Below are 24608 nucleotides of genomic sequence, written 5' to 3'. Positions count from 1 at the left end.
TCCCACATGAAGGGCGAGGTGATCAGTTTCTCTAGAAATATGTGACACGTTCTGGTTAAAAAGTCCTCAAGTCTAATGGTCAATTTTCCAGTTTCAGTGTTTTCTCCAGATTATGAAAGTGCAGATTGTAAGCTTTCAAATGGTTTGTCATACATTGTGAAAATAGAAGATATGGTTCTTTGAATGTTGGTCCACCATAAACCAAATAGCGGAGAAATGCGCTCTGAATCAAAACACAAGCAAAACTGTTTCTACAGTAAGAGCCAGCGCTAAAAATGAACATCGCTACCAACATCTAACTGCATGGTAAGCACATCAGTGACCCTAAAACTGTTGTTTGTTATACCGAATGGGAAGACTTTTTCTTTTGCTGATTTGTGACTTGAGGATTGCCGCCATGCAGCCCCTTCCACCAGACCGTGTCACATGACAGTTGAGGGTCAGGTTGGTGTGGCTGAATCAAGCCAGGTGAAACATCTGAATGAACTCTATCTTTTCTTTGTCTCTTTGATCAAAATGCCAATTTGGCGAGCAGAAACACCCAATTTGAGGAAAACTTTACCTTTGCTCATTGATGACGGTATCAATGCCACTCTCAAAAAATCTAAAGTAGTAGCAGTGATTCACAGGATAGGAACAATAGCATTGGTCTTACATGAATACACTGTAGCTTTAAACAAACTGAGGTCCACATGCATATGCATACAGGTTCTACTGACTCACTTGGCATTGATGTTTGCACAAATGAGGGTGTCGTTCAAGAGGAAGACTTTGCGCTCCTTTGACTTGAGGACCTGTCCTTTCTCCCCATACACCGTCTCAACCAGCACCTCTGTCAGGATCAGCTGCCTCTGGTCAGAGTTCAAGAGCTGGAAAGAGAGAGAGAAAGAAAGAAAGAGTGCAAGAGAGGGATAGAGAAAGAGAGAGAGAAGAGAGAGGGAGAGAGAGAGAGGGAGGGAGGGAGAGAGAAGGATAGAGAGAGAGAGAGAGGGAGAGAGAGAGAGAGGGATTAAGAGAGGGAGAGAGGGATAGAGAGAGAGAAAGAGAGAGGGATAAAGAGAGAGAGAGAGAGGGAGGAATAGAGGAGAGAGAGACAGCAGGTCAGATAGGACAGAGAGAGGGCCATCACTAGTTCTTCCTGACGATCAGGTCAGACACAGAAGAGGCACTAACAATTCCTTCTATGATAACACATACAATTACACAAGTCATTTGTATAGTATAGTAGGTATTTTGGTAATGATTGAACTCTGGTGTGCAGAGTGGTGTTAAATGGTATTAAAACTCAGTGATGATTGGTACAATATATTACTAACAAAATATTAAAAGGTATCATGCTATAAAGCTGTAGTATTTGGTGGTCATGGCAACAAAAGACTGAAAGAAGAGATTATATTACAGTTCTTCTCAGTCACTTTGGTGCATTTCTCACATCACTATTAACATTTGCACAATAGTAATTAGTACATTTCTCAAAACAATTTGTACAAACTGCAAAACCTAGTTGATAACCTGCAAAAGCGTGTCACTTGCTCAAAATTGATAATTCATTCCTCAAAAGCAAAAGTATTCATGTCAATGAAAGTGTCAGTGTCATCAAAATGAAAAGTCCTGACACCATTGTTTATGAACAAGATGTTTTCATTATGACAGTTCACTCTGTAAGTGTTTTCCAATGCAAAAAAGGCAGATCTTGGTGACACTACCTGAAAATGCTCAACAGTACTTGCACAGTCATTTGTCATTTTGCCATTACTGTATTTAGTGAGTAAATGAGTACAAGACACTGAATACGTATGTTTCACATTTTTACTGCATATGCTCTTTGCAATTCTAATTTGTTCACAGAAAAACTTATTTACAGCAAACATAAGAAACACCTTTTGGGTAGATCTGTGCACAACTGTAAACAATATTGCAGTACATATTGGAACTGAATTGGAACATACAACATACACAGTACTGTAAATCATTCATTCACATCCAGACGTTCCTGTCTGTCTGGCCACATATTTTCATTGACATCACAGCGAATAACATCCCTGGCAATGCAGCGAGGAAAGTATCTCCTTGAGTGGCGAATCCACCCTCTGCAGGACTGTGCTGTGATGCCATCACATGCTGCATCCATGGCCGCTAGCAAGGCCATGTGGGTATGTGGATGCCGGTCATATACCTTCCACCTCCAGGCAGAGAAAAACTCCTCTATTGGATTCAGGAATGGGGAGTAGGGAGGGAGATATTCCACCAGCATCCTTTCATGTGCTGCAAACCACTGTCTGACCAGATCTGAGTGGTGAAAACGCACATCATCCCATACAACAACATACTTGTTCAGATGGTCTCCATTTAGACCCCTCTCATTCTCAGGGATTATGTCCCTGTAAAGAGTGTCTAAAAAAGTCAGCAGATGTTGTGTGTTGTATGGACCAAGACTGGGTATATGGGTGAGGACGCCGTTTTCTGAGATGGCTGCACACATTGTAATATTTCCTCCTCGTTGGCCTGGGACATCAATGGTTGCTCTCTGTCCAATGCGATTTCTTCCACGCCTTCTACCTTTTGCCAGATTGAAAGCCGCCTCATCAACGTATATGAATGTGTGCAGCAGTTCCCTGGCCTCCAGCTCCAGCTATCTATCCCAGAATAGAGAGAGAGAGAAAAACTATAAAAACCTTTCCTGTGTAACATAATGCATTTTGGACAACATATTGTACAGTATGAACTGTCATGTAAGTGTAAGTGCATGGCACTACACAAAGTAACCAGTTTACAGCACTGAACATTAGAGTATGCATAGAACACATAAATGTTTTACCTGTACATACTGGTGACGGAGCTCCTTCACTCTGTCGCTGTTCCGTTCAAATGGCACATTGTACAATTGTTTCATGCGCATTTCATTTCTCTTGAGCACTCTGTCAATTGTAGCGATTGAAACGGATTCAATATTCGCAAAGATATTGTCATCCTCTATAACAGCGCTTTGTATCTCTCTCAACCTTATGGCATTGTTTGCAATCACCATTGCACAAATTAATGGCTTCCTCTTGTTGCGGAGTAAAAAGGGGCCCTCTTCCACCTCTGCGAGGTTGTCAAGCAATCCTATGTGGTGCAGAGTAAAATTACAGTAATGTACAGTAAACATGAGATATACTGCTTTAACCCATATTCAGCCATCTTGCTCTTTGTGGACTTCAGCTCTGCTTTTAACACTATCCTTCCAGACAGGCTAGTGACCAAACTACTAGACCTGGGTCTATCACACTCCATCTGCGCATGGATCAAGGACTTCCTGTCTGACCGCCCCCAGAGGGTGCGGGTGGGCTCCCACACCTCCACAGCCCTCAGACTCAGCACTGGGTCCCCCCAGGGCTGCGTGCTGAGCGACATCCTCTACAACCTCTACACCCACGACTTCTCCCCCGTCCACCTCAGCAACTCCATCATAAAGTTTGCAGACGACACCACCGTGGTGGGCTGCATCTCGGGGGGGGGGACGAGACGGCGTACAGGGATGAGGTGGAGCAGCTGGGCAAGCTGTGCAAGGTTAACAACCTGCTGCTGAACCAGTTAAAGACCCAGGAAATCATCGTGGACTTCAGGAGGAAAATATCTGAGTTCCAGCCCCTGCTCATCGATGGAGGGAGCGTGGAGAGAGTCTCAACTCTCCGATTCCTGGGGGTGCACATACAGGAGGACCTGTCCTGGAGGACCAACACAGCAGCCATCATCAAGAAGGCACAACAGCGGCTCTACTTCCTGAGAGTCCTCAGGAAATACCACCTCAGACAGGAGCTGCTTGTGACCTTCTACCGCTGCACAGTGGAGAGCATCCTCACCTACTGCATTTGCGTGTGGTTCTCCAGCTGCACATCCGCAGAGAGGAAAGCGCTACAGAGAGTCGTGAGATCGGCCCAGAAGATCATCGGCGCCCCCCTCTCCTCTTTGGAAGAGCTGTACAACACACGCTGCCTCAGGAAGGCCTCCAAGATCTCTAGGGACCCATCCCACCCTGGGAACGAACACTTTGTTCGGCTGCGCTCAGGCAGGCGGTTCAGGACCATGTTCGCACGGACAAACAGACTGAAGCTCAGCTTCTACCCTAGGGCCATTCAGGCCCTGAACACAGCAAAGACCTAGGTTCTAGGCCCTGGATAATCTAAACAATTTGATGGCAGCTACTAGATTGTAAACATAAGTGCAATATTGTAATACAACTGTGAACATTCTAAACCTGCTCACTTTAATGAATGTGCAACAAATATTATGTGCAATATGACAACCCATGTGTACATAATGTTCAGATATAGGAAAAGTTAGGATATTTATAGCATAGCATAGTGTACAGCACAGTGTTTTATTGTATAGTATAGTAGTATAGTATAGTAGATAGTGTACATAGCCTTTATTTATGTCAACCAGCTCTTTTCTCTTTTTTATTTTACCCTTGGCTCTCTTGTTTTTAGTCTTTTTTCCAAGCACCAGGGGAGCCCCCCCTCCTAAATTTCATTGTATGGTACCTGTACTGTATTAATGACAATAAAGACCATTCATTCATTCATTCATTCATTCATTCATTACTGTGGTGTACAATAACAGTGCTTCCCACTTGTTAAATGCTGCAGTACAGTACCATACTGTAAATATGGCAAATCTTTACTGTAACACTACTTTACACTACAATACCGTAAATCTGTGCAGCAGTAAAGCTGTAAGTCTAAATAATAATAATAATAATAATAATAATAATAATACATTTATTTTATAAGGCGCCTTTCATGGCACTCAAGGTCGCCGTACAACAACAAATCTAAAAACAGCCACAAAATTCAAAACACAAAATACATAGAAATATACAGTATAAAACATAGCCAGCAGCAGAGCAGCACGGGAACAGTAAATTAACACAGATATGCCTGCGTAAACAGGTGGGTTTTGAGGTGGGTTTTGAATGAGGTGATTGAATCAATGTTCCTGATGTCGGGGGGGAGGGAGTTCCAGAGGCGAGGGGCGGAGCGGCTGAAGGCTCTAAACCCCATGGTGGACAGACGGGCTGGGAGGACGGTCAGGTTGATGGAGGAGGCAGACCTGAGGGACCGGGTGGGAATGTTGATGTGGAGGAGGTCGGACAGGTATGGAGGGGCGAGGTTATGGATGGCCTTGAAAGTATGGAGAAGGATTTTGTAATCGATGCGGTGTTTGATGGGGAGCCAGTGGAGTTGGTGTAGAAAGGGGGTGATGTGACTGATGACAGGGGTTCTGGTGACAATACGGGCAGCAGCGTTCTGGACCAGTTGGATCTTGTGGAGCAGTTTGTGGGGGAGACCAAAGAGAAGGGAGTTACAGTAATCTAGGCGGGAAGTGACGAGGGAGTGGACCAGGATTGCGGCGCTGTTGGGAGTGAGTGAAGGGCGGAGGCGGTTGATATTACGAAGATGGAAGTAAGCAGACCGGATGGTGTTGTTGACGTGGGAGTGGAATGAAAGGGTGCTGTCGAGGACGACACCCAGACTCTTAACCTGGGGGGAGGGGGAAACCAAGGAGTTGTCTATGTTGAGGGTGAAACTGGGGTGCTTGGTAAGTGTGGATTTGGAGCCAATGAGAATTACCTCTGTTTTATTACTGTTTAGTTTGAGGAGATTTGAAGTGAACCAGGATTTAAGTTCATGTAGACAGGCACAGAGGGAGGAGGGAGGGAGGGTGGAAGTGGGTTTGGAGGAAATGTAGAGCTGGGTGTCGTCCGCATAACAGTGGAAATGGATGTTGTATTTACGGAAAATCAGACCAAGTGGGAGGAGGTAGATGATGAAGAGGATAGGGCCAAGGACAGAGCCCTGGGGAACACCAGAGGAGAGGGGGGACGGATGGGATGTGAATGATTTTAACTGTATAAACTGAGTGCGGCCAGAGAGATAGGAATGGAACCAGTGTAGAGGGGTGTCAGATATACCAATGGAGGCTAAACGGTTAAGGAGGGTGGAGTGCGATATAGTATCGAAAGCGGCTCTCAGATCGAGTAGGATGAGGATGGATAAGAGTCCGGAGTCAGCTGCCATCAGGAGGTCATTTGTGATTTTGAGGAGGGCTGTTTCTGTGCTATGAAGGGGGCGGAAGCCAGACTGGAACTGTTCATAGATGTTATTGTTAGAGAGATGAGTATGAATCTGTAAAGCCACCACTTTTTCCAAGATTTTTTAAAGAAATGGCAGGTTGGAGATGGGACGGAGGTTATTGAAGATGTTGGGGTCTGAACCAGGTTTCTTCAGAATTGGTGTTACGGCTGCGGATTTGAGAGATGATGGGACAGAACCAGAGGTGAGGGAGGAATGGATGATTGTAGTTATCAGGGGCAGGAGAAAGGGGAGGGAGGCTATGACCAGGGAGGAGGGCAGGGGGTCAAGTTGGCAGGTGGATGGCTTGGATTTCCGGATGAGTTTAGATAAATCGGCAGCAGAGGGGAGATGGAAGCAGGAGAGAGGTACAGAGAGGGGGGATGGGGAGATAGGGGAGATGGACAACTGGACATAAGAGGGGTCAGTTGCTGGTGGATGTTGGCTATTTTTGAGTTGAAAAATGACATCAGGGAGTTACAGTGGTCAGTGGAGTAGAAGTGTGGGGGAAGGGAGTCGGGGGGGCGGAGTGAGTTGTTGACCACTGAGAACAGGGCCCTGGTGTTCCCAGCACCAGCAGTGATTTTGTCTGTAAGATATTGGGATTTGGCTGAGGAGAGGGCGTCTTTGTAAAGGAGGATGTGGGCATGGTGCGTCTGTTTGTGAACAGTGAGACCGGTTTTTCTTGAAATGTAAAATGTAAAAAGTTATTGTCCCACTGTAAGCTTCATGTATGACACAATGACAGTAGTGCAGTGCAGATTGTTTAGTGCTGAATTACTGTCCAATATACACACCTGTTCTCCTGACAAAATGTTTGAATAATTGAATTTACAGTGCTTCTCCCAACATTTGGCTGCACCCTTCGACCAGCCTCAGCCATTGTGAGGCCGTGATTGACAACATGGTCCACAATTGTAGCCCTAATTTCATCAGGAATCTGCCTATGTACTTGGCCTCTTCTTCCTCTTCCCCTGTTTTGTCCCCTTCCCCTTCCTCCCCGCATCCTCACCCCTCTTCCACGATGCTGACCTTCCATTTCTGTGTCACAGTATTGTCGAAATGGTACACACTATGTCCTGCTCGGTTCTATGCTTGCCAACTGAGGGTTCATGGGATTCAGTTCTGAGTGACTGTGGAGAAGTGGCTTATCATTGGTTACAATTAATGCTTCACACACTCCTGCTTATCAGTGAAAGCTGAGGTTCACCCGAGAGAAATTGTTCAATTTGGGAGACATTTTCAGGAAACAATTATAAAGAAATGTATAAAATTAGCTTGACAGATTTTGACAACTAGTTCAACATTTTTGTATGTAATGACTCAAGCAATGAAATGAGGACTAGTCTTTGCACACCAAATGCGTTTTTTTCGCATGCGTATTTTTTAATCCGTCATCCGAAAAAAACGTTACGCACAGAGACCTTGCACACTGACCTCCGATGCGTTTTATTAGAGTCCGATGCGTTTATTTATTATATTGACGTTGCGAAATTTCGGAACCCAGATTCTGGAGATATGGGATCGCCACTGGCCCCAGAATATCATTCCTGTCAATTAGGTGCCATTCAGGTGCCAGTCACACACCTGTGACTGACATACACCTGCCAGCACTTGAAGCTCAAAACGAGAGTGAATACCAGCAGAAGAATATAGGGGATTTTGGCTAATATTTTTGGGCCGCTACCCACACATTTAGCTGTGTTGCTCATTCCACGAATGCATGATCCTTACAAGTTGTACCTCGTTGTAAAGGTGACTAATCAGGCTTTCCAACGATATAAAATACAATACCAATTGGTATTATTAAAGGGGAGGAATAATCGCCGAAATAACGTTTCCAAACTTTTTTTGAGGAGTTTATATAGAGCAGGAACTTCTGGTAGAACATACAGCATTCAAAACACTGCATTGCAGTCATATGGAAATGCTTTTATAGTTAATATCAGTTTTATGTAGCATTTGCTGTTTATTTAGCTGTTTTGGTAGTCTGTCCAATGTGACTAGCTAGCTACGATTTATCATCAAAATAATGTAGCTAGCTATAACTGTTATGTACGACAGTGTCATTGTCATTGCAGCACTTTGTTGCACTTTACGACGTCACGTTATGTACGTCCGTTAGAGCTTTACGACGGTGTGTGTGTGTTGTCAGATGGAATGGCACTTGACAGTAAACGGAGCTCAGTTTGTATACCTGTGTGGATCTACATTTATTAGCACAACACAAACATAATATTGGCGACGAAGATGGCTGAATTTACTTTGCCACCACCGGCACCTTTCTTGTCTCTGCCCGGCGAGCCTCCGATTCCGTGGGAAGGATGGCTGGATGACTTTACTGTCTACCTAGACGCCATGGACCTCACAGAAATTTACGACAAGCGGAAAATGGCGCTGCTCCGTCACTGTCTCGGTACGGAGGGTCAGAGGATATCCCGAGCCCTCGGCTGCGCTGAGACCTACGAGGAAGCTGTCGCTCTCCTCACTAATCACTTTGCCGGCAAACAACGGGTGCTTCTCCGGCGGTACAAGCTACGAAAACGGCTTCAACGCCCCGGTGAGTCTGTTCTGAGCTACGTGACCGATCTCAGGGATCTGCCGCGAAAATGCAACTACGGGGTGATCCACGATCAAATCGTACGGGATCAACTTATTGAAGGGACATTGTGTGAGAAAATCAGGGAGGAATTACTTTTGGAGCCAGATGAGCTAACACTAGATGATGCTCTAGCTAAAGCCATGCAGGTAGAATCAGCGTTACAGTGTACTAGCATGCTGACTGCCAGCTCACGCTCCGACTCCGCCCCCACGGCCTCACTCACGCAACAGCTTCAGCCTGCCTACCAGGACAGCCAAGAGGACACAGATGCGTGGTTCCCAGTGCAGCAAGCTCGCAGACAGGGGAACACACGTAGCTCTGATAGCTGTAATAACTGTGGGGCTAGCTCACACAATGCACGGGCTCCTAACTGCCCAGCTCGAGGGCAGACATGCAGGAACTGTTTGAAGCCCAACCATTTTGCTAAAGTGTGCAGGTCTGCTCCTGCGGCTCATCCCCCACAGTCCAGACCCCGCTCAACTCGCAGCGACCATACTGAAATTAGAACTGTGTCGACAAACCATGTGAGCTTTAAAACATGCACAGTGCAGCTGGGTGAGGTCAGCCTTCCCTTGTTACTGGATACAGGCGCGGCTGCGTCTCTTCTCAATCTCAGCACCTACAACAAATTCTTTGCCCACCTGCCATTGCAGCAGCCCTCCACTCCTCTGTGCGGATATGATAGCTCTAAGATAGAGATTGTGGGCATCCTTCAGGTACCAGTGCACTATGGATCTAAGCACATGTCTGCATTCCCATTCCACATCGCTAAGCGGGGTGCCAATCTGCTGGGCCTCGACCTGTTCACGGGCCTGGGATTCACACTGCATGACGACAGTGGGTCAGCCATTCAACATGTCACCTCCACCTGGGAGCAGAAATGGCCAGCGCTGTTCGATGGACTGGGTTGCCTCACAGCCTTCACACACAGACCCCTGGTGAACACAGAGGTGTCACCAGTCATGCAGCCCCTGCGCCGGATCCCTCTCGCTCTGAGGGATGATGTCACAAAGGAACTCAACATGCTGCTGCAGGCAGGCATCATCGAGCCGGTCAACGCCGCCCCCTGGATTTCAAACCTGGTCATCGCTAAGAAAAAGTCAGGGGGGTTGAGAGTCTGTGTGGACCTGCGGTCTGTCAACAAGGCGGTGATTCCAGATAAATATCCCTTGCCTACCTCAGAGGAGCTGACCACCCACTTCTACGGCTCCACGGTTTTCACAAAGCTCGACCTGCGCCAGGGCTATCTCCAGGTACCCCTCCACCCAGCCAGCAGAGACTTGACAACCTTTGTATCGCACGCTGGGGTCTTCCGGTACACCCGAATGCCTTTCGGGCTTAGCTCCGCCCCCAGCTGCTTCCAGAAGGTCATGACCACCATCCTTGCTGGTATCCCTGGGGTCGCGGTGTTCTTGGATGACATAGTGGTCCATGCCCCAGATGTGCCAACACACAACGAGCGGCTTCACAGGGTGTTTGCAGCCCTCCTGGACAATAATCTGACCCTGAACACAGAGAAATGCTCCTTCGCCGCTACCGCCATCGACTTTGTGGGGTTTCGCCTCACAGCAAAGGGCATCACACCTCTCCTGTCCAATGTCGATGCCATACACCGGATTCCGGAGCCCACCTCTGCTTCCCAAGTAGCCTCATTCCTGGGCATGACAGCTTATTACCTACGGTTCCTGCCCCACTACTCTCAGACCACAGCTCCCCTTCGCCAACTGCTCAAGAAAGAGGAGCCATGGGAGTGGACTGCAGCATGCTCAAGGGCGTTCCACTCGCTGAAGATCCAGCTCACCACAACCCCCATCCTGGCCCACTTTGACCCGTCCAGCCCTACCCTCGTCACCTGTGACGCCTCAGCCGGGGCGGTGGGTGCCGTGCTCTCACAGATTCAGGACGGCGTCGAGCGGCCAGTTGCCTTTGCCTCCAGGGCTCTTAGCCCCACCGAACAGAGGTATTCAGTCGGCGAACGCGAAGCTCTAGCCTGTGTCTGGGCATGTGAGAGGTGGCACCTCTATCTATACGGCCGGCGGTTCACCCTCCGTACAGACCACCAGGCCCTGACCACACTGCTGTCAGCCTCAGGCAGTGGGCACAGGCCTCTCCGTTTGCACAGGTGGGGGGAGCGGCTCAGGCAGTATGACTACCAGCTCAGGTTCACCCCGGGGAGGGACAACGTAGTGGCCGACCTCCTCTCTCGGTCTATCGAGGCCCCCACCCCAACTGTCTCTCCGGATGACGACACAGAGCCAGAGCTCATCCAGATGTTGCATGGGCCCCTGCAGACAGCAGTGTCACTAGAGGAGCTGCAGCGGGAATCGGAACAGGACCCTTTGCTATCCACCCTGCGCACCTACATACGCACCGGATGGCCATCACGGGTGCCAGAGGATCTGGCCCCGTTCGCTAGAGTACGGCACAAACTCTCATGCTGGGGGGACGTCTGTGTCTCCAGGGGCCTCTGCACTGTGATCCCAAGTGGCCTGCATGCGCGTGTCATGTCCATGGCGCACGAAGGTCATTTGGGCATAGTGAGGGTCAAGCAACGATGCCGCGACCTGGTGTGGTGGCCAGGCATCGACCGTGACATCGAAACAATGGTCAAGGACTGTGCACCATGTCTGCTCAGCGGGAAAAGTGGGTTGCCAGCCTCAACACCCCTGCAGCCTACCCCGTGGCCGCCCCGCCCATGGGAGCATCTCCAGCTTGATATCTGTGGAGAGATCCATGGCCGAGGGGTCCCGCACCACCAACGCTTTCTGGTGGTGGCATACGACCTCCACTCCAAATGGCCTGAAGTGGTCCCAGCAGGAACGGTCACAACACGGACCATTATTGACATCCTGGATGGCCTGTTTGCTAGATGGGTTCTGCCACTCACCATCACCACAGATAATGGGCCCCAGTTAATCTCAGCAGAGTTCTCGGACTTCCTCCGCACCAAGGGGATCAAGCACATCCGCACGGCATACTTCCACCCTCAGGCCAACGGGGGGGTGGAACGTTTCAACCAAAGCCTTAAAAATGGGATCCGAGCACATCTGTTCCAGGGGTGCACATTCCAGGCCGCACTCAACCAAACACTGTTGCACTACAGAGCTAGTCAGCATGCAACAACGCAGACCTCTCCAGCATCCCTCATGCTTGGCCGTGAGATGGACTTGCCACTGAACAGACTCAGGTCCCGGGATGCAGTGACACCTGCAGCAGGCAGCACCCGAGATGCTGCTCAAGCAGCAGTGGCCACACATCAGGGGGAGATGAAGCGACGCTTCGACAAGAAACGTGGAGTAAAGACCACCACCATCAAGGTGTCCGACTGGGTTCGGGCCCGTAGGCCCCAGCGACATAACAAGATGGCATCTTTCTGGTCTCAGCCCCTTCAGGTGACACGTCAGCTGGGGCCAGCCACGTTCCTGCTGAGCGACGGATCCCGCTGGCGCGCCAGCCGACTGCGGAGGGTGCCTGGTCCTCCTGGGCCTGCCATGGCCACACTGCTGCCAGCAGCCGGTGCAGCAGAGACAGATAGAACTGTCTCAAAGGTCTCGAGTCCTGTACTGCTAAGGGCAGCTAGGCCGCCCCAGGCTCCGCCGCAGCCACTGCCTATGTGGCCTCCACCCGCTCAGCCTCTACCTGCTGTTCCTCTTCCTCACCCTCCTCCACCTAACCCTGGCTTCCTCGCAGGGTCACAGCCCAGGGGGGAGGTCGATAGGCCACAGCGGGAACGGGCTCGCACTGCACACCTCCAGGACTATGTCACTAAATTTCACACATAGGCCTTCAGGCCCTACTCCTGTTTGACTGTTACTTTAGTTGTTTGAGTTTTGGAAGGGGGGGGGAAATGTTATGTACGACAGTGTCATTGTCATTGCAGCACTTTGTTGCACTTTACAACGTCACGTTCTGTACGTCCGTTAGAGCTTTACGACGGTGTGTGTGTGTTGTCAGATGGAATGGCACTTGACAGTAAACGGAGCTCAGTTTGTATACCTGTGTGGATCTACATTTATTAGCACAACACAAACATAATAATAACATCTTCATATACAGTATATATATGATACGGTACATGTGGGAATACAGTACATGTATGAAAATGTGGGAAAACTAGGGTTAGGGTTAGCAGTGTTTCCTCCATGATTTTTTACATTAGTGGCGGATAGCCCTGTCCGTGCACGCGCGCTCAAAACAACGACCTAATTTCAACCAAAACTAGAGGGAGGATGGCAAAAAAATAAAAATAAAAATACAGAATATAAACTTGTGACTGACAGTCACATACACACACACAAAGATCATCAGCTATAATATAATACGAAGTAGGCCTACATAAGAGCACAAAAGCGGCTAACGTTACTCATACTGTTTACTGTAGTGCCGAGAGACGGGAGTCGTAGGCGGCGTATCAAATGACAAAGCTAAACGTTTAATGAAGGACATGAACGATTGTCAACAACACACTCAAGCAGTAAATAGAACAGACTAAACAACTTGGGTACTACGCACTCAACTGCGGACGGAACAATACTCCCAACCCATAGTTCCGTGCGTGAATTATGTCAACCCACCACATTACACAAGTAAAATCACAGTCAGATGGAGCATTCGGTAAACAGCTGAGTATCAGCTGAGTTAAAGAAAACAAACTCTTACCTTTGATGACACCCACATGAGCCCTGTTTTCCCGTACTTCTCCTGTGTGTCTCTTATTGTCCAAATGTTCCCTGAATTTTAGCTGCATGTTTTTCCAGCATGTAATTCCGTTGTCAATAAAAAAATCGACTCCCCTTCTTTTCCCCTTGACAATACTGTGTCGTTGCTAAAGTGACGGCACATAAGAATCGTTTTTTGACTTGCTAATGTCTGCTGATACACGAACACAGCTAGCCGATGCTGATGGCTCTCCCGCTGTAGTTGTAGCTGGTGGTGGTGGTACCCCGCCATAAACGTTGTTAGCTGATCTGATCCACCAACTAGCTCCTTTGCTCCTGCCAGCCATGCAGTTTCGGATCGCTCATAGCCACTGCTAGCTTCAGCAATGTTTGAAGTGTCTGGGACATCTTTTTTCTTGAAAAATCCATCCATCTGTCGCTGTTTTCGTTTAAGTTTTCTAAGTTATTTAACGTGATATCTTATTTGTGCACCTAGCTAGCTAGATCAGCTTTTTGTATCTTTTAGATGCTAGGCTGATCCGGAGGCTGGATGCTGAACGTAGCACTTGAAACTGGCGCCGCTCTCTGGACTGCAGCTGCTCCCGCGTTAGCATTAGCATCCATCTTTTCTTCTCCCTTCTCACCGTCACAAGCTCAAATGACACTTGTCGGCCGATCTAACTCTTAACACTCACTTACAGGACTTCTGACACCATGTCGTGTTATTCTATTAAACATACACGTGAGTCCTTCTGTATTTCAATGTAAGTGTCTTTATTTTAACTCGCTCTGTAAGCTCTACAATACCGGTCTCTTGTTGTCTCGTCGTAACCTGCCCACCTGACCTGATGTCACTACGGTGGCCTGTACACAATAACAATAATACCACAGTTCACATTTAGACCAATCAGGAGTAGCCCTTGTGTCACGTCGTCAACTGAATGTTTAATGTCATTAATCAGATTTTGGATCAGCGGTTAGAGAGAGATGGGCGTGGATTTAGGTGCACTTTTAGTCAACATCCATTCAGCGCTGATCTAGGATCAGATATATTTTAATCAGCTAAAATGTCCGTTTTTTGGGGGGGGGGGGGGAGAAATCGTGCACTTAGTGGACTGAATCAATTAGTGGCGGAGGAAATTCATTCGTGGCGGCCCGCCACCAATAAATGCATATAGAGGAAACACTGGGGTTAGGTGCTACGTCGACTTGGTACATGCTGGCATGTCTAACCCTAACCCTAACCCTAGCACCTAACCCCAACCCTAGTTTTCCCACATGTACCGTATTCCCACATGTACCGTAACATATATATATATATATATATATATATATATATATATATATATATATATATATATATATATATATATATATATATATATATTTAGCAGGAACTTCATACTTTTATTTATTTATTTAATGTAACCTTTATTTTACCTTTATTTTATAGCATTTATTTTCCCTTTATTTTATAGCATTCATTTCATACTTTTATTTATTTATTTAATGTAACCTTTATTTTACCAGGCGAGACAATTAAGAACAACATTCTTACAATCTGTAGACTCTCCGCTCAAGGTTGCCAGATGGGATTGAGAATTTCCAACCTAACCACAGTGTACAAACTGCTAAATCCACCCAAAACCAGCCCATCTGGCAACCCTGTCTCCGCTGCTTCAGAGTCTTTCACTTGTTGCGCAAAATAGGTCAGGGTTTGTCAAATCCTTTGTTGGACATCTCGTTTCTTAAGTCCTGGTATATTGTGGCATTTCTTTACTGTTTGCCATCTGGAATACCCAGGGAGACGCAGACAGTAGAAGTAGAATTGAATAGTAGAATAGAAAAAGAAACAGCTATAACCATGCTGAATTATGTACCTGTAATGGCGCTTTTCCATTGACCAGACCGGTTCGGCTCGGCACGGCTCGCCTCGGCACGCTTTTGAAAAGTTCCATATAGGAATCGTTCTCCACTATACAGGAACGACCCGGGACTGTAGGAGGAGTTACGTGTCATAAGATTCCCCCCGCTATGCAGATCAGCGGGGGGAAATGCCATAAGCTATCGTGCACAGATCAGCCTTACAACATGTAACGTTAAGTGCCTGTTACTTGCCGCTTTCAGTTCTAGTAGACTAGTTTAGATCTCGCAACCAGGGAAATGCCGACATGTGTTAAAGCCCTGATTCTATTTTTATTTCTCCTGACACGTTGAGCACTGTGCTTTTTTTGTTGGTGAACTACCGTAATAAGCCTAAAAAAGTTAAACTTCTCTGCTTTCAGAAACTGTTTGAATTTTTTAGATTGGGCATATAGTTCATGAATTACGATAGTTTGAAGGAACACTGTAAAATCCTGTCGGCGCCGACAGCTCCGGTTTCGGAGCAAGACGCAAATCTATCGGCATTAGTCAAATACATGCTCACATCCAGTCATCCGCTCACTGCTCTCCATCAAAAATGGCACATGCATCAATAATATTACATAATAACAACTGCTATGATTAGATTGCTTAGATTGTTTAATACATCAACGGGGGAAAAGCGAGATGAACTCGCGAGTATCATGCTTCCTCCATTGAACGGAAAGTCCTATCTATTCCATTCAAAGTGTTTTAACCTTCCCCCTTTCCACTGGTAATACGGAATTGGCAAGAATAGATCGATATAAATAGATCAACATAATGCAGCACTATCATGCACAGATCAGCCTTAAAACATGTAGGGCCAGTTTCACAGACAAGGCTTAAGCCTAATCCTGGACTAAAGAGCATCTTCAATGGAGATTTTACATTGAAAGTGTGATTTAGTCCAGGACTAGGCTTAAGCCTTGTCTGTGAAACCGGCCCGTAATGTTAGATATATAACGGAGTGATGTATTTCTACGGAAAGGCTGACGCGGGGCTCATACAATCTCCGCGTTTGTTATAGATACGAGTGCTCCGGTGTCTTGCTGGTAGTCAAATATATTTATTTATATATACAGCATATGGATGTTACGTGCCTGTTACCTGCCGCTTTCAGTTCTAGTAGGCTTGTTTAGATCTCGCAACCAGGGAAACGCCGACATGTGTTAAAGGGAGCAAGACACGAATCTACCGGCATTTGACTCATTAGTGAACGGCGAAAATGGCTGGACGGCACAGCTTGGGATTCCATTGAAGTTACAGGGAACTATGTGTGAAAGAGGCTTAAATGTTGAAATAACAGTAATACAATGTTCATTGATAAAATTACATAAGGGATGGAATGGAAAGGGGTTTTAGAAGGGGGATGATGAAGCGTGCTGGACTGAGGAACAGCATAGGCACAGGACATCGCCATAATAGAGATTTTTTTGTTATGCTTGTTGTAAATAAAAGTTCTATGATGCATTGAAATGACAATAAACTAAGATAATACGATGGTTATCATAATTTTTCTAATCTTTATTAATAAGTTATTACAGAAACAGTAAGTGACATTTCCGAGAGCGAAATCTCTTGTGGTATTTAAAAATGGCGGTTAGCGAAGAAATCTATGAACATGGGATGACGATTTCCATTGACCAATCAACGGTGTGCAGCGTCACACGTCACACGCAGCCTGGCAAAAAAGTACCTTTCGCTACCCATCCCGAACAAGAACTAAAAATGGCACGGGTACTAAAAATGGCACGGGTACGGTTGGCAGTGGAGAAAGGCTAAAGAACAGGGCCGACCATGGTCGACCCGGGTTGGCCCTGTAGTGGAAAAACGCCATATGATGCACTGGCAGTCTGTGACAGTGTGTGCCCCTGCCCGGACCCTGCCCTTCTGCCTGAGTTTGAGTATGATGCTACCCAAATGAATGTTATTGTTTAGAGCCGTACGCTTTTGTGGTATTATATTGTGTATATGTATCATCTGTATGTTGTTTTTCTTTCACTCGACTAACCACCGAGATAATACTTGAGACATGTACTTCCGTAAACATTAATCCAACTGTCCTGCAGTTCTAATTTGATGATGTGTCCCTCTACACACCATGGCGGGGTGGTCAAAAACAACTCAAAAGGCTTTTGACGAATTTTATGACGGACGAATATTTCGGATTCGGTGTGCAAGCGTGATTGACACAACATGAGTTATATTAAAAAAGAATTACGGACGTAAAAACGCATTGGTGTGCAAGGGCCTAGTTTTATATGGAATGACTATTTAGCATTCATAAGTATAGTTAATTTTGACTGACATCTTATGACATAAGCAAATGATAATGTTATAAAACAGCAGAGAAGTGTATGAAAGCAATTGATGCATGTCCAAAAGCATGCATGGCAGGCAGTCAGACAGACAGACAGACAGACAGACAGACAGAGCGTGTGTGGTCACCTTGCTGAGGTAACAGACAGACAGACAGACGTGTGTGGTCACCTTGCTGAGGTAACAGACAGACAGTCAGACAGACAGACAGACAGACAGACGTGTGTGGTCACCTTGCTGAGGTAACAGACAGACAGACAGATCTGAAGAGTGTGTGTGGTCACCTTGCTGAGGTAACAGACAGACAGTCAGACAGACAGACGGACAGTCAGACAGGCAGACAGAGCATGTGTGGTCACCTTGCTGAGGGTGCGGTCCCCAACGCTGCGTGCCAGCTGCTGGATCTCGGCCACCTGGTCGGCGGTGCGCTTCTGCTCGTTGAGCTTGTCGGCCAGGGTCTCCAGCTCTGTGAGGGCCAGCTGGAGGGGCAGGCGGTCCTGGTGACCCGGGGGGGTGTTCTTCAACATGTCCTGAGGGAACAAGAAGAAGGGTTTACACAGAGATAGTGGGGACGGGAGGGAGGACAGAAAAAAAAGTTGGGGAGAAAGCAGGGGGGAGGGAGGTAGAGACAGGGAGGGAGGAGGTGGAAGAGAGAGAGAGAGAGAAATCTGTAAATCTGCCAAGATTTATTCTGTGGATGTCACAAGTGTCTTTTGAAAGGTTGAAACAAGCACAGCACTCTGCCGTCAACAGGAACATGAAGTATACGGTACACACATGCAATGGGTATAGCATGAAGTATACAGTACTATGTACGCACATGAAAGGTGTGAAAGGTTTTTGATATGAATTCAGAAACATCTGGGCACATCGTCGATATTGGCCCTCCCCTTGCCCCCCCCCCCCCCCCTCCCTGGAAAGCATAATATTAACAATATTGGATTCAATCCTCTTTGGATTCTACCTTTGCACATACCTCTTTTTGATATAGCCTCTATTTATACATCTGTACCTACCATACTGTACATAGCTACCTTAACTGTACATATTGTTAGATCTTATGGGGTTTTCTAGAAACATATTTGCTTATGTCACTCAGACATACACATAACACATACACACACACACACACACACACACACACACACACACACACACACACACACTCTATTCTCAGGTCACTCAGACACACATTCTGTTCCTTCCAGGTCAGCCTGCTCTTCAGGGGTAGCAATAACGCCACAATATGCAGACTCGAGAGGTTGTTATCTTGAAGACCTTGGGGGTTAGGCGCCAGGGCACAGACAGAGGGTGGTCAAGAGAGTATTTAAGCCTGTCTGTATGTCATAATGATGTCGTTAAATGTCGTTGAATGTCATGGAATGGTCGTTGAATGCTGTATGCTGAGATACTGTGCTGATGAACCATTCGCTGACTGTCTTAATAAATCAAGTACAGAGATTCCGACCCGTGTTGAACATTCTATTTTCTTGTCAATCGTGTATGCTGCGCACCTAATCTATCCTGAGATGACACAACGCATTTAAGATCACAATCCTCAATAGATTGATCCATTCCATCGTTTTACCGACAAGCTGATTCTACAATATCTACCAAAACTGTACATATCTACCATAACTGTACATAGCTACCTTAACTGTACATATCTACCATAACTATACATAGCTACCTTAACTGTACATAGCTACCTTAACTGTTCATAGCTACCGTAACTGTTCATAGCTACCTTAACTGTTCATAGCTTACTACTATCCTCTCCTGTATATACCTGTATGTACTGTACTTGTATATTCTTTCCATACTGTACCTATCACTACCACTACTACTATTTGCACTTCTGGTTAGATTTGTTGTCTAGTAATTGTACTCTGCAATGACAATAAAGTTATCTTATCTAATTATCTAATGTATCTAATCTTAAATCGTATCTAATTCACACACATACACTGACACACACAAACACACAGGCAGGGGCCCAGAATGCACTGCAAACACTCTCCCTTTCACTTCCTCTCGGTGTAAACTCATTGAACGTTCCAGTGGAGGATTCAGCCTCTGTAATTAGCTCATAGAATTCCCCCCTGAGAGCTGGGTTTTTACCTGGTCACGCATTGCAGCACACATCAACAATGCCCTTTAAATGTTTCCAGTGACATTATTTGAATATTCCTATAACACAATAGTTTTTAATGCTCATTTTCTCCTACATGGTTTGTTACTTGGAGCTTAACCCTCAGAAAAAAAGGTTACCTTCTCTTTTTTTTTTTTCATCTTTTCTTTTAAATTATAATTGTTGCTGGCTTTTCAGAGCCGGACTTGGTATTATTTTATTTGATAGTGTGTTTAAAATATTGACAAGAAGTTTGTAAATTAAACAACAACAAGCCAGATACATGTATGTTTTATATATGGTAAACAAACTGCAATAATGTTTTTAGGCAGCTTATAAGCAGATACAAATAGAACACTGACCACCAGTGATACCTTTTACATACAAGCTCTACTTGACTAGGTACTATGTACCTGACTATGTACTATGTACCTGACCATGTACTATGTACCTGACTATATACTATGTACTATGTACCTGACTATGTACTATGTAACTGACTATGTACTATGTACTTGACTATGTACTATGTACCTAACTATGTACTATGTGTTGCAGCCATTATGTCTGTGCTGGATGTCATTTTTACTGTTGACCACTGAGTGGCGAGGACATAGGAGTGCACAGGTATATAGGTGAGCTCACCGGTAGGCTACAGGTGTTACTGAAGGACTGGTGAGCACACAGTCTTTGACCGTGTTGCCACATGCAAAACTTTTTAGTGTATCATTTTTTATAATAAAGTAAACAAATGATTGTAACGTACAGAAGTCGTCGGTGTTGGTATCACGAGTCAACTAAAGTTTACAGTTCAACAGTCGCGGTGACTAAGGAGGAAACAGTCACCACATTTAAGTCAAAGACTGTGTGAAATCTGCATGTGAGGAGATGTTATGACCTGTGCAGCATCCAGAATGTGGGAAGTGTAGAGTATTTGGGTTTGCATCTATTGCTCTAGCATTGTTTATTCTACCTGGCCTGAGTATGTTACGTCACTACGTGATTACGTATCTGTTGGACGTACCTCCCAGCATTCCTATGTAGGAAGTGACATGCAATGTAACGTGGTCATTTCTCCAAGTAAAGAAACTAGTAAACTACAGTCCGTTTCTCCGTGTTTATTTGAGTAGCCTACTAACCACAGTAGGTACACAACAGTGGCGACGAGGTGGTTGGAAAGTGAACCCTGTCTCTGATATGACCGAACTTGTTTCGCGGGAACAACAAACGGAGACTCCGACGTGAGTAGTGAAAGTATCCAGTTATACAGCGTGGCAAGATGGCTAGAATTGGATCAATTGACCCGTTTGACGGCGCGACGGATGACTGGGTCGAATATACGGAACGCATTTCACAGTATTTCAAGGCAAATGACATTGAGGATGACAAACATGTTGCAGTGTTGCTGAGTGCAATGGGGGGGAAATCATATGGCCTGTTGCGCAGCTTAACTGCCCCAGAAAAGCCTTCCGTAAAAACATTCCAGCAACTGGTGGAGGTAATGAAAGAACATTTATCCCCAAAACCACTACTAATTGCTGAACGTTTCAGATTCCATAGACGAAATCAACATGAGGGTGAATCCATAGTCAGTTACGTGGCTGAGCTGAAGAGACTCACTGAACATTGTGAATTTGCAAATGGACTGAATGATGCGTTGAGAGACCGTTTGGTATGTGGCATTCTTGGTGAGGCCATACAGAAGAGACTGCTAACAGAGGCCGGCCTCACGTTCAAAAGGGCAGTGGAAATCGCAGTCTCAATGGAAACAGCAGCCAGGGATGCTGTTGAACTGCAGACAGGAGTAAAGGCAGTAAATGTAAACAAAATGGCAACCGTCACACAAACAAGAGAGCAAGAACTGTGTTACAGGTGTGGGAGGGGCTCACATTCCCCATCACAGTGTAGGTTTAAAGACGAAGTCTGCAGACTATGTAACAAAACTGGACATATCCAGAGGGTGTGTCGCTCTGGAAAATCAAGAGTGTACAAAAATGAAAAAAAGACACAGTGGAGTGCGCAAAAGAACAGGAAAGTGCACAACATGGAGGAGGCTGCAGACGACGAGTCAGACGAGGAGAGTGAACATACCAATAGCTTGGATGTTTACCATGTCAAAGGAGGCGACAGGGAAGCTATCTGGCTTGCACCACAGGTGAATGGCAAACAAGTACAAATGGAACTGGATACCGGCTCTGCAGTGTCAGTGATGGCACACATTGACTTTGTGAAGTACTTTGGAGACCAGAAGCTGAACCCATCATCTATCCTCCTAAAAACATACACTGGAGAGAAAATCAAGCCCCTCGGAGTACTGCCTGTGGATGTACAACACAATGGTCAACAACGCATTTTGGACTTGTACGTCGTAAGAAGAGGAGGACCAGCGTTGTGGGGGCGAGACTGGCTGAGGAAGCTGCAGCTGGACTGGAAATCCATTAAGAGCCTGCAGGTGGCGCCAAACCCCACTCACAAGTCCACAGAGGTGAAACTGGAGAAAGTCTTGGATGCCGCAGCACCTGTATTCCAAGACGGCATCGGGACATTAAAACACATCAAGGGAAAAATCGTTCTCCAAGACGGAGCCAACCCACGTTTCCACAAAGCACGCCCAGTTCCATACGCCATACGACAGAAAGTGGAAGCTGAGCTGGACCGCCTGGAAGCTGATGGGATCCTGTCCAAGGTAGACTGGAGTCCATGGGCCACACCCGTTGTCCCAGTAGCAAAGAAGTCAGGGGCAGTGAGGCTGTGTGGAGACTTCAAGATCACCATCAATCCTGTGCTACAAGCAGAACAATATCCATTACCCAGGATTGAGGACATCTTCGCAAACCTGGCCGGTGGAAAACGGTTCACCAAGGTGGACCTGGCTGAAGCCTATCTACAGATGGAGATAGAAGAAGACTCAAAGATGTTCCTGACGATAAACACTTTGAAAGGCCTGTACCGATACAACAGGCTGGTCTTCGGAGTGGCCTCTGCCCCGGCCATATGGCAGCGAGCCATGGATCACAGTTAACAGAGCAACGCAGACTGGCTGGACAACCCACGAAGGGTCTCCCCTCACTCCCTATTACCGACGTAGGGACGAGCTCACCATTGACTCTGGATGCCTTATGTGGGGAATGAGGATCGTCATCCCCACCAAGCTCAGGTCCAGGGTGCTGGAAGAGCTACACAGTGGCCATCTGGGAGTGGTGAAGATGAAAGCACTCGCCAGGAGCTACGTCTGGTGGCCGGGGATTGACCAACAGATAGAACAGCTCGCCATGCATTGCTCTGGCTGCCAGCGTGTACAGAATGAGCCGACAGTTGCACCTCTCCATGCCTGGGAATGGCCTGCATCCCCATGGCAACGTATCCACATTGATTTCGCCGGTCCATTCATGGGGACAACATTCCTAGTGGTGGTCGATGCATGTTCAAAGTGGCCAGAAGTGTTCACCATGAGCTCCACGACAACAGCCCACACGATCGACGTGTTGAGAAGCCTCTTTGCAAGAACTGGTATCCCCGAACAGTTGGTGAGTGACAATGGTCCTCAATTCACGGCTAATGAATTCCAGATGTTCCTGAAGCTCAATGGAATTCGCCACATAACATCAGCCCCCTATCATCCGGCTACCAACGGGCTCGCCGAGAGGTTCGTACAAACCCTAAAACAAGGTCTGCGAGCTATGGCAGATGCCTCTCTCTCTCTACGTCAGAAGCTGGCCAATGTCCTGTTTGCCTACCGTAACGCCACTCACGCTACTACCAACCGGACACCCGCCATGCTGTTCCTGGGACGTGGGTTATGCTCAAGACTGGACTTGCTTAAGCCAAATCTGCGGCGGACTGTAATGGATCGGCAGATCAGACAGGGTCTAAGGGCGCACGACAGGGAAACACGTCAACTAGAGATTGGACAGACTGTGCTGGCCAGGGATTACCGTGGAGAACACAAGTGGGTGCCCGGCATAATCAAAGAAAGACAAGGGCCCTTGTCCTACACTGTAGAAGTAGCTCCTGACACTGTCTGGCGACGCCACCTTGACCAACTACGGAGGTCAGAGGTACGCACTGCAGAAGAGGTGGTGGATCCTGCTGCACGTATCACCGCTGCTCAGGAGAGCCTGAGCCTGCCTACCTCCAACACTGCTCAGGAGAGCCTGGGCCTGCCGACCTCCGACCGTGTAACGGGGTGTCTGCCTAGCCCTGGTCGGCCCCTGACCCCACGCCTGGGTCTCCCTGCTGGTGGTGCGAGCCCGGGGGTCACACCCCCGGAGGAGAGACGTTATCCAACACGCACCCACAGACCTCCAGACAAACTATCTCTCTGAATAAGACACTAGTGTGTTTAGTTATCCGTTTAAAGCAAGGGTATTGTTAGTTATGTTCAACCTAGTAAATACTATGGTGTTAATGTTGTTGTTATCTAGAAGGGGAGGAGTTGTAGAGTATTTGGGTTTGCATCTATTGCTCTAGCATTGTTTATTCTACCTGGCCTGAGTATGTTACGTCACTACGTGATTACGTATCTGTTGGACGTACCTCCCAGCATTCCTATGTAGGAAGTGACATGCAATGTAACGTGGTCATTTCTCCAAGTAAAGAAACTAGTAAACTACAGTCCGTTTCTCCGTGTTTATTTGAGTAGCCTACTAACCACAGTAGGTACACAACAGGAAGATTCCATGACCTGTCCAGAATCCATCATCTGGTTTGTTGTTCCATGTCTCTTTAACCTTGATGCCTTCTGGTTGGATTGTGAATGAGACTGTAGGCCTATATCTTGCTTTGGCTGCACATGCATGTTTTTCATAATAGTGCTTGGAAATGAATTGAATTCATTGGCCCCAGGATTGAGAGGTGTTTTCCTTTCCTTTGTCTTTAGA

The 24608-nt window shown here is 46.8% G+C and overlaps 1 protein-coding gene across 1 annotated transcript in view; it reads right to left on the bottom strand.

Annotated features, from left to right (window-relative positions):
• The window catches only part of arhgef10lb (Rho guanine nucleotide exchange factor (GEF) 10-like b), a gene marked incomplete at both ends in the record, with an annotated part of 122953 nt that overhangs the window by 55937 nt on the left and 42408 nt on the right, over nucleotides 1-24608 (bottom strand). The window contains 2 exons of the mRNA XM_080534328.1: nucleotides 724-869; nucleotides 17957-18127. Coding sequence (XP_080390454.1) covers nucleotides 724-869; nucleotides 17957-18127 — 317 coding nt within the window. The remainder of the gene's footprint in view (nucleotides 1-723; nucleotides 870-17956; nucleotides 18128-24608) is intronic.

The sequence above is a fragment of the Nansenia antarctica genome (genome assembly GCF_963989245.1).
Source record: "Nansenia antarctica genome assembly, chromosome: 6".
NCBI lineage: Eukaryota > Metazoa > Chordata > Actinopteri > Argentiniformes > Microstomatidae > Nansenia > Nansenia antarctica.
This window is presented reverse-complemented; position numbering and strand designations above follow the sequence as displayed.